General features: G+C 45.2%; 1 protein-coding gene across 2 annotated transcripts in view; it reads left to right on the top strand.

Annotated features, from left to right (window-relative positions):
- bcl11ba (BCL11 transcription factor B a) overlaps positions 1-4,107 on the top strand; it is a 47,816-nt gene extending 43,709 nt beyond the window's left edge. The window contains exons 3-4 of one of the 2 annotated variants that reach the window (XM_081721840.1): positions 1-240; positions 2,169-4,107. The exon at positions 1-240 is cut by the window's left edge and continues 1,616 nt beyond it. In XM_081721840.1, coding sequence (XP_081577966.1) covers positions 1-240; positions 2,169-2,191 — 263 coding nt within the window. In that variant the 3' untranslated portion in view covers positions 2,192-4,107. The other variant, XM_081721839.1, reaches the window with a different exon arrangement.
- Positions 4,108-11,491: the final 7,384 nt, after the last annotated feature.

Here is an 11,491-nt window from a genome sequence, read left to right as displayed (position 1 = left end):
CGAGCGGCGGCAGCACGCCGCACCTGGCCGGCGGCCCTGGCCCGGGCCGGCCCAGCTCCAAGGAGAGCCGGCGGAGCGACACCTGCGAGTTCTGCGGCAAGGTGTTCAAGAACTGCAGCAACCTGACGGTGCACCGGCGCAGCCACACGGGCGAGCGGCCCTACAAGTGTGAGCTGTGCAACTACGCGTGCGCGCAGAGCAGCAAGCTCACCCGCCACATGAAGACACACGGGCAGATGGGTAAGGAAGTGTACCGCTGTGACATCTGCCAAATGCCCTTCAGCGTATACAGCACGCTAGAGAAACACATGAAAAAATGGCACGGCGAGCACCTGATGACGAACGAGGTCAAAATCGAACAAGCTGAGAGAAGCTAAGACAGATTTTCCTGTTTTGCCTCACAATTCCTTGAATATAAAAAAGGGGGTAGCTGCAGTCTCTGTTTTTCCTTTTCAAATAATAATAATAATTTTGAGTTAGATTTTGTGTTTTTGCCTAAGAAACTGCCATCTGAGGAAAAAAAAACAATGACAGCAGCAAAGGGAAGTTGTAATCGGAGCGGGTCTAAACTGCCTAATTTTGCGTTTTATTTCAGTCTGTCAGTCTATCAGTGGATGAATTAGATAATGTTTAAATGGAGCCTTTAACTGTGCAATAATTTCTGTATTTATTGGATTCCGTAATGTTTGGCATGTGCAGGTGCATTTTATTACTTTTTTCCTTTTATTTTTCTTTTAATTTCAAATGCTGGGATTTTATTTTTTATGCTTTTTAAAACCCAGAGAAAAACCTGAGATTTTCCTTTTGTCTTCAGAACAGAGTACATGTGAGAAATCTTTAGGCTGCTGCTTATGAAATTCTCCATTTAAGCTACATGTAATTTCTTGAAGAGAAGCCGAATTCAATTTTCAATTCTGAAAAGCAGAACTGAGAAAGCTATTTTTTACTTTTCTTTGTTTGTTAGTCATAATAAGATGTAAGCGGACAACAATCCTTAGACCTTGTAGCGTGAACTGATTTCGAATATGTCAATCCATTCGGGTATGTAGCAATGAACGTCAGACGTGACAGTAAAGCCTAGAGGATTGTGGGGCTTGAGAATCCTGCTTCCTGCTCCCAGAAATCAGTGAGGGAAGATGATGGCAAAGAAACAGATGATCACAAAGGCAGCTGCTTTTAGGTACCTAGTACCGAACCAGATAAAGCCAGTCAAGCAACCTTTCGTGTGTGGGTCGTGCTTGTAATGAGTCCTTCAGGCCTCTGATCCTGAAAATCGCCCCCTGCCCCTGCCTCCTGCCCCTGTGGCACCCCCCGCGCGCTCGCTCATGCGATGCCCGGACAAACCCCACCGTAACACACTCTCCCCCTCTCCGTTCCTCTTTGCCGATTCCGTTTGGAGGGATCGATGGCGGGAGCGCGGTGTTCCGCCTGCTCGTCTCAGCTTCCGGCCCGTCTCAGGGCGAGTAGCAGGGGCTTCTCCTGGCCACTGTCTCACGCGACCTTGGCCAGTGGCTCTGACCGTCTGGACCAGCCAGGACTTGACCAGGGTTTAACTCCGCCTGTCGTATACCTGTGTGTCAGGGCTACGCTGCTGTTAACCTCTAAGGGAGCAGAAAGAAACCCCTCGCGTAGACGCATGCACACACACTGCCATACAGTCCTATGTGAGCCGTCAGAGGGAAGCATATGGAGGAGTTCTGTTCTTGATTCACTTACCTGCGCTTTTCAAACATTCCGCCTGCCTTCTGTCCTTCTAGTTACATTCAATGTTAAAAGCTTAGTGGAAGGAATACGGTTCTGTAGTGAGTGTCACCAATTTAACCAGATCAGAACAAGGGGAAAACAAATTCACTTATACATCCTGTAATCTCCGGATTCTGTTAAAGTAGTTCTCAGATCACTTGAAAGGACCCTATGCATTTTTTTTGTATATAACAATTTCGAATCATTTTGAGAAATGCATTTATAATGTCTTGTAAAGCCAGAATATATTCAATTGTTTGCCATTGTCAATATGTGTGTGACATTGACTTATCTGGTTAACTTGGCCATGCACGCCAGCCATTAGCAGGTATACAGTCTAGTCTGTTGCACAGTAAGAGTGTCTGTCCTAATCTGTTGAGCTAAAACAGTAAGACTTTGTTTTTTCTTTCTTTCTTCTCATTCAGGACTTCCTGTGATGTGTAGTTGAACGCATTCTAAGAAGTAGCAACACGCAAAAAAGAATGCCACGCTGAATCTTTGAACTCTTTTCTGCCCCCAGTTTTTTTTTCCTTTGATCTTTTTCCCCTACTTTTTAAAAAAAAAAAAAAACATTTTTAAATGTCTTCGACAATTACCCCCTTCGTCCTCGGTCACAACCTTGATTGAGTTGTACTTTATGCGCTCTCGTACCACGCCAGGGCCGAGCCTTCACAGTTAATAGAATTGAGGGAATATCATGGTCGGAAAAAAAGAGAAGAAGAAGAAGACAAAAACAAACAAAAAACAAAAAACCAAACAAACAGCCTCATCTATGCGCAGTTCAGCTGCACTTTATGATTTGATTTCTGCAGTCCTGAACAATGGAGAACTCGGCTTCTGAGCAAGAAATTACGCTGAAAGCATTTAGTGGGTAAAGAGAGCATCTGAGACAGGAGTGCCCAGCGTTGCTAGGCTTGGCTTTCACAACGTTGGCACTATAAAAAGTGAAATTAATTTATTTGGACAGTTTTTGTACTGCCACTGAATTTGACATGAGTGTGCCTTGAATACCGATCTTCCCATTTATGGTCTTGCAAGACAAATGCAACATTTTTGTGAAGCAAAGAATTGAATGAAAAGGAAATTGTGTCCATGTAGTTTTAATCTGCTTCTAAAGTAAAAAAAAAAATTAATCAGAAATATAAATTGTTTAAAATTAAGTAATTCTAAGGTTAATAAAGGTAAAGAATAGCCAGCACAATACTGATGTGTCTATGTGTGTATATATATGTATGCATATGTACATATAATGGCACAAACACACACACGTTATAGACGTATATATGTATGATTCTTCACTTCAGGATAAGACTGCATCCCTTGGTAAAATTGTAGATTCTTTTCCAGAAGATTCTTTTGCTACAGATAGACAAGGAAGAGACTGGACGAAAATCAGGAACTACAGAAACTAAAAAAAAAAAGACTTTAGTGCACTCTGTCTTAAAATGCGTTTACAGTATTGAAACAAGTACAAGGGTAAAATGATATTTCTGTGTATGTGTGTTTTAAACAAACAAGTTTTTTTTTTGTTTTTTTTCCAAGGTTGCTTATAAAGTTTCTCTGAATGCCATAGTGGCTCTGTGTATATTGGTTTTTTGGTGATGGGGTTTTAGTATATATATAAATATATAAATATAAATATATATATTACATTTTTTTTCTTGTTTACTGTAAAAGTATACCAGTATTTGTAATATTGGAGAATGCCAGGGCATTTTACACAAAAAAAAGGAAAAAAAAACTTTTTTAATTATCATTTTTTTATTTTGCAGTCCAATTTAAATTGTGGGTCTCAAATGTTTTTTTTTTGTCACTGTAACTGTAAACGTTTTGAGTTTTAGTAGCTTTTTCTGCCTTGGGTGTACGAGCATAATAAAGAGTACTGCAGACAGAGTGTATAAGGCCATAGGGTCAGCCACGTGACGGATAGATGGTTTTCCCACAAAGTCTAGCAAACATTACTACTTTGCAGGTTAAAAAAAAATAATTACGCATTCTTATCATCTGTATCTCTTTTTTATTTCATCTGGAATGGATTCTCTTGATGGCTGGATTGAAATACATCTGTAGACATTTTTTTGTACTGGAGCTTGTATTTTGGAACTTGTGTGCGTGTCTCTCATGAGAGAGGGGACGCGAGTATCGGTGTGTCCTTTTATGACCTACAGAAAGGGTGGCGGAGTCATGAACAAGACCCAGCCCTGAGCTGCCATGATAGATCCGTGTTCATTTGGCAGGATAAACATGTGCAAGAATGGCAAGAATTTGTATTGTCGAAATGAAACTTGTATAGAAGGGATTGAAAGGTTGTTTGACGGCCTTTTACTGTAGCTGCATATATGAAAGTAAATGTTTTGTTCACTATTATATTGGTTGTAAATAATTTTTTAATGCTTCCCCAGACTTTGTTTCCTTTTCGTTTTATTTGTGCGTGTTCTTACTGGCACTGGCAGCAATCTCTTAACTGTCCCCCCCCCCCCCCCCAAAAGCTCTGTCGATTCTGAGTGTAATCCCCCCACCCCCTCCCCCCAGCCCCAACGGTTCTTTGTGAGGTCTGCAGTAGTGCAGATCTCTTAGCATGAGAAGAATAGAGCACAAATACAAACTCTTTTACCTGTCTAACTCATTACTGCTCATTTGTGTCATCATTTTGTTTCCAACAAGTAAAATACCTCTAACCTCACTCAGTGTGCACTTGTGAGTGTCTAGACAGATCACATCATTATACTACTGCAATGATCTATCTATCTATCTATCTATCTATCTATCTATCTATCTATCTATCTATCTATCTATCTATCTATCTATCTATCTATCTATCTATCTATCTATCTATCTATCTATCTATCTATCTATCTATCTATCTATCTATGTGGAACACCCACTCTTCCTCACTGTTTATCAATAGGAACTTGTTGACATAAGGAAGAACTTCTTCGGTGTACATGAGGTTCTCTCCCATGTGTCTTTCAGGATCAAAGCCTTCCCCTCCAACCAGAGGCTGCACTTTGAGTCACTCAGTGCCACTCCGACTGACCGCACTTGTGGGGAAACGTATCAATCCGCTTGCCGCGACGTACGCATTTTCAAATGGCTCCCAAAATGTATCCGGCCTGATAGCTAAAAATGACTCACTCTCCAGCCTCTCCGGGCACTGCTCTCACATGCACTGCTGTGTCCCTCGGAGCTGGGCTGAGATGAGAAAACCCCCCCCCCCCCAGGTTTTCCTGGTGAACTCACTCACATACATTTCAGATCTGTCTCCCATCCTTTCAACACGCATCAGGTGTTAAGGTCCATGTGGTGAAGGAATCTTTCTAATGTGTTTTCATAATTTGTGGGTGCAAATTCTTCTTTGTTATTGTTTGCAATTGAGAAAATTGGGACTTGGAGACATCTAGGTGCTGTCTTCATTGTGGGAATTTGGGATGGGCTTTTTCTGGTTGGTATGTGCTGTTCTGATTTCATAGGTTATGCTTATATTGTCATTTAGAAGCTTGGACGGAAAGAGCGCAACAGGCCATGGTGCTGACATTTAGTCGCACGCAGCCCGAACGCTGAACATCCAGTTAGAACGTCTCACGCGGCCCGAACGCTGAACATCCAGTTAGAACGTCTCACGCGGCCCGAACGCTGAACATCCAGTTAGAACGTCTCACGCGGCCCGAACGCTGAACATCCAGTTAGAACGTCTCACGCGGCCCGAACGCTGAACATCCAGTTAGAACGTCTCACGCGGCCCGAACGCTGAACATCCAGTTAGAACGTCTCACGCGGCCCGAACGCTGAACATCCAGTTAGAACGTCTCACGCGGCCCGAACGCTGAACATCCAGTTAGAACGTCTCACGCAGCCCGAACGCTGAACATCCAGTTAGAACGTCTCACGCAGCCCGAACGCTGAACACTGTCAGTCCCCATCAACAGACAGGTTTGAGCTTTTGCTCATATGTGTGTTAAAGCACTTGCCTTTTGAGGCTGGTTTGCAGATTGCGGCTTCAGCGCAGGTGTTGGCACAGTGAGGGACACCCTCAGGATCTGTCGGGGATGGGGGGTGGGGTGGGGGCGTCTGGGGCTGCATTGACTGACAGGCGCACTCCGCAGGTGCCCTGCTGTGTGGCGGGCCCTCAGCACAGAATTACCGCTCATCCAGTCCGCGGCACCATCCTTAAGCCCCGTGCTCTCGCCCGACTCTCTGCGGCGTTAAACGCTGCCCCTGCGCCGTCCCCCCGGCTAGTCATCAAACAGCCTCCTGGGTCACAGCCTATGGGGGTTTCAGGCTTCACTCACCAGGGGGAGTGGAATGGGGGGGGTGGGAAGAGCCCAGATGGCCAGGGCTTTACACATCCTCATCCCACATCAGAAGCTTTAGAACGGAAAGAGTAGCGAGGAGTGAAGGAGAGGATCTCCACGTAGCAATCCAGGCCGGCTTTCCCATTGTCGGGAATACAGTCATGGGAGTTTGTTATTAATAATGACTAATCTTATTGCTCAGGCCGTAAATCGTGATGGTGACACACCCCTCAAGCTTTCTTGCCCCTGGTTATTGACACCAACACCGTAGTTGACTGAGACATTCTTTTACAGCTTCTTTTTGTGTCATAAATCAGCCAAACAGGACACACAAACCCCCAAACCTTTCAACAACAAATCAGCGAGCACAAAAGGGAATCATTAACTGGGAGGAGCTCTGTGGGAATTCCTTGGATTCATATAGATTTGATTTCACTTGCCACCCCCCCCCCCCAAAAAATATATATATAAAATGGAATCCAGTCTCAAAATTAGGCTTGTTGAGACACAGCTGAGACAAACCAGGACGAGTTCTGAATTGGCATCCGTTTCAAGGCAAAAGCGTAATTATGCCTATCCCTGACTGGCCTGTTCTTTGAAGTCCCCCATAGGGGGATTATTCTCAGTAAAGAGGGGGAGAGAGAGAGAGAGAGAGAGAGAGAGAGAGAGAGATAGAGAGAGAGAGAGAGAGAGAGAGAGAGAGAGCGGGAGGGAGGGAGAGAGAGAGAGAGAGAGAGATAGAGAGAGAGAGAGAGAGCGCGGGAGGGAGGGAGAGAGGGAAAGTGACTCTGGCTCTCTCCTCGCATTCCAGTTGAGTCGTGCGGGAGCGAGCAGGCACCGAGTGGCGGACCGGGCCGAGGAGTGCAGCGCTCGCCCAGGCAAAAACGGGCCAGACCAGTCTTCTCACTGTCGATTTCACATCAACACGCCCGCCTTGCACCGTGCACGCACTCCAGACCACAGTCCTCTGCCTTCCTCCGTTTGTTTAGTCTTATTAAATCAGAAAACAAATGAGAGGATGAGATGAAGATTTCTTCTGATGATGTGTACAGTGTGGAAGCTGACCTTCCTCGCGGTGTAAAACGCCTCCGATATTTTTTAAATAAAGACGTTTCACACCGAGCGCACGTACAGTAATCAGGGTATAATGAGCGTGAGGAGAGAACTCGGGTCAGCTCATCTTTAATTCGAAAGCTGGGGCTCTAGAGAGTGCGCGGGACGTGCTGATTAACGTTTTTTTTTTTTTTTTTTTTTTTTTTTTCCTTTTTACCACGAGAAAAGAAATCAGTGGGGTGCAATAAAAGTTCAATAACCGAGACCAAATCTGTGCATAAAAAAACCTTATTTGTCAAAAATGGAAAAGATCGCCTAGGAATGGGAAAGCAGCGCTTTTAATATTTCACTTAATCTCTTTGAAAAAGTGTATTTGTTGTAGCCCATCAATTCACGTGTCTCTAACTGTGTGTGTGTGGAGGGGTCGTGGGGCTTGTTGAAGGAACAACAGTGACAGATTGATGCATACACACTGCTTCCACATTCAGAGTGATCATGAGATATCTGCATGTAATGTATAGTCTGATTGAATTGTGTGTGTGTGTGTGTGTGTGTGTGTGTGTGTGTGTGTGTGTGCATAGAATGCAACCCGGCTTCTCGCTTAACCTGCTTTTTCTGATTTCTGTGACATAAACAGCACGGGGATTAGAAGACACACACCTGAGTTATTCCGGCAGTATGGGATTATTATTCTGACGGTATGGGATTATTTGTGCTTCTGCCTGAAGGCACCGCACGCTTCCCCTCTCATTAAAAGGCCACTTCTCTTAAGATGGGACTCCGAGCCGGCGTTGCCGACAGGTATCGTGTAATTTAAGACTACCAGCTCAACATGACTGTTCTCTTTCCCAAACCCCCACCAGGCCTGAAGTAATGGCCCAGGAGTTTACCATCGGACAGGCGGGAGGGAACCCTTTTCAAACCACTTTCAAAGAGACCCCAAGTAAATAAAACTCAGGCTAAGGTTCAGGTTTTTTTTTGTTGTTGTTGTTTGTTTGTTTTTCGTCCCCATGTACATACCTCAAAGGGAATCGCAGGGAAAGAAAAGGGGGCGGGGCGGGGGCGGGTCTTACCTAATTATTGGAGGAGAGGAACAGTCTCTGTGGAGGATGATTCAGGGATGGAGTCATGGCGAATCAGGGGATTCCCCAGACTTGTGTTGTAATTATTACCATTATTATTCACTCAACTTGTCCTTGTCCAATTGATTGGCATGCTTGTTTCATGCCTGTTTCCAAAAAGCCCCCCCAACCCTCCTCTTCATTTCTCGCTGACAGCTCCGATGGCATGACAAACGACAAGAAAACGAATCAAAGACATTCAAATCAATTTGAGCCTCGACCAGTACGACATCTGAAGCTGAAGCGATGAAAAATGACTGTTGTTGCGAGAACGTCATCCAAAACACAGAAGGATTCTTTGTCGGACCATTAAACCAGGTTTGGTGTAACTGCATATGGACGCCCGAGAAACTTCACGTAAGAACAACTCATTCTGCATTCGAGATCACGTAAACGCGATACGGAGCAGGGAGTCCTCGATTTCTCTCGGCCAATTCACAATTCAACAATTAATCAACCTCTGTTCCATAAATGTTTGGAGAAACGAACCACCATTAGCATATGAAACAAAACAAAAATCACCCACAAAAATCTGAAATGAGACAATGAAAACCATGCTCCTTTGTACATTATTTTTAAATAAATCGGCAGTCACTCAAACCTCGATTTTTTCCCCTCCTTCTTTAAATGACAACAGGGTGAGTTTTTTAAAAAAAAATTGAAAGAGAGAATGAGAAAGAAGCAGCTGTGAACAACTGAAGGCATTGGCGAGGTGCGCGGTGCCTTTTTGATATTCAGATTCGCCTGCCTACACAAAGCATTATGACACATTTGGATGATCGCATTGTGGGATTAGGAGGCTGTCTTGTCATTTTGAACAACAATACGGCGATTTAGGGATGCTATTTCTCACAGTACGCCACGCATTAACGCCGGGGCCCAAAGATTTACATAAATCTTTGTCTTAAGATGAAAGAAAGGGTTCAAGACAATAAAGTTAAGCTTTAGAAATGGGGTAAAAAGTGTGTGCGTGGGGGGAGGCGGGGTGTGCGTGTGTGCGGCTGAGAATAAGAAAAAGTTTTTTTTAATTACAAATCACTCACTGTACATTTGATACAGAGATATATAATGCCCTTCTTTTTCATGTCCTCATCATGAAAAACAAAAAGCAGGATAGAATAAGCATCAGAGTGAGTGAGTGTGAGAGAGAGAGAGAGAGAGAGAGAGAGAGAGAGAGAGAGAGAGAGAGAGAGAGAGCGAGAGAGAGAGAGAGAGAGAGCGTGAAGCTTCGCGTTAGGCCCCGGGTTAGTGCTGCGTTTTTCACCGAACTGCTCCGCTCCTTAATCTCATTGCCCATGGCAGTCATTTTGAAAACTGACCTAGATTGTTTTCCGCACCCCTTGCTGACTGGATTCATCCCGTATGATTGGGAACTGGTTTACAGTGTGTCAGGGCCGCCAGATTGCAGTCGCTTCCTGACCACTGACGGTATTTTTTCTAAGATTACCACAGAATGCAAAATGAACTGGTACACGGAGACGTGTTCACTACTGTTTTTCCCCCCAGTCTGCTCAGCGCAATTATCGTTAGAAATAATATTATAATAAAAGATCCAAACCATGTTTTTGACGCTAAACATTTCCATATTGGCCGTGTCATTTCTCCCCGTACTGCAGCTGTGAGCGATCGCGGGGTGTGAGCTGTGCTTTCTTTCTGCATAGTCTCAGGTGCTTTTCCCGAGTACGCGCAACACCAGGTCAGGACGGGATCCTGATTGGACAGTGCCCTGCCGGTCGGTGCAGAAGCCATAGGGTCGCGCCACGGCAACACCTTGGTGATTCTAATTCAGATTCTAATACAGAAAGGTCATTATTTATTGCTTTGATGTCGTCCCAGAATGGGTGGCAGTGTCTGTCCCGTGGTGCCCGTCCCGTGGTCCGCTATAATAAAGCTAACAGATGGCAGCAGAGCATATGCCCACCTTAAACCGCTGTGAGGAATTATTTACATCCGTGGAAACACTGTAAGCCACTGCTGCATGGCTGTGTGATGACGGCCATGACTGTATGGCCCTCTCGTTATTAGATAACAGAGAGAGAGAGAGAGAGAGAGAGAGAGAGAGAGAGAGAGAGAGAGAGAGAGAGAGAGAGAGAGAGAGAGAGAGAGAGAGAGAGAGAGAGAGAGCCCTTTCATTCTGTGTATGTGTGTGTGTGTGTGTGTGTGTGTGTGTGTGCATGTATATATGTGCATTCCTGTTTACATGCATGGGTGTGTTCGTCTGTGTGTATGTTTGTGCATGTGTGTGTCTGTTTGCAGGTATAGATGTGCGTGCCTGTTTATATGCATGTGTGTGTTTGTGCTTGTTTGTGTGTGTGTGTCTGCCCATTGCTCTGGGATGTTTTTGTTCATTCTGTTGTGATCAGTTCCCAGGGTCTGGAGTCCTCCTGAACATGACATTGTAATCTTGGCCATGTTTTATTTATGGGCCTTACTGGAGCAGATAACGGCTGTTTTAAGAAACAAAGGCGTTTGCTGGAGGGGCCACTCGTCCCGAGGTAATTAAGACAAAGTAGCTCCTAGGGTTAATGGGCGGGATCCATACAACCAACTATCTATTATTTAGCCCGAAAAAGGGTGAGTGTGGGTGCGAGAGTGAGCGTGCGTGTGTGTGTGTGTGTGTGTGAGTGTGTAAGCATAGGGGGAGATGGGAAAGGGTGCACTGGGAGTGGCATAGGAGAGCATTCAATTCAAAAGGTCTTTTGTCATATTTTATCTGTGCCTAAGTGCTCCTGCCATCAGAGTGCTCCGAGGCTAATGACATGCAAAACGCCCGCGTCTGTGCCAATCCCAGTGCAGCTCCGCTAAGAGGAAGGCGTGGAGAGGGCGGGGATTTTCTCGAGCCCATGCATGCGATGCAGGTGGAGAGGGGCGGAACAAAACCTATGGCTCAGCCGGAGGGGGCGGGGTTTTGTGGGGGGTGCGGGGGTCCGAGGAAGCAGGATGGGGACCACGACTGGGGCTGTGTGTTTGTTGTAGACCTCTTCCCTAGCCATGTTTATTTGTAAACTGAGCAGACAATATGAAAAGCTGGGCGGCACAGAGAGTCCAGGCTGCCAGCTGGCTGAGGGTACTCCCCCCCCCCACCCCCAGCCCCCTACACAATGCCAAGCCCTTCAGCAGACGCCTGGATGCGCACACACACACACACACACACACACACACACACACACACACACACACGAACACACAGACACATGTACATACACAAAGCACCAAAACATGAGCACATACAGATTTACAACAATAAGAAACAGATATGCACCAATGCAAAAACACAGGCAT

This window comes from Electrophorus electricus, chromosome 10 (genome assembly GCF_041902795.1).
Source record: "Electrophorus electricus isolate QZ-2024a chromosome 10, ASM4190279v1, whole genome shotgun sequence".
Lineage (NCBI taxonomy): Eukaryota > Metazoa > Chordata > Actinopteri > Gymnotiformes > Gymnotidae > Electrophorus > Electrophorus electricus.
This window is presented reverse-complemented; position numbering and strand designations above follow the sequence as displayed.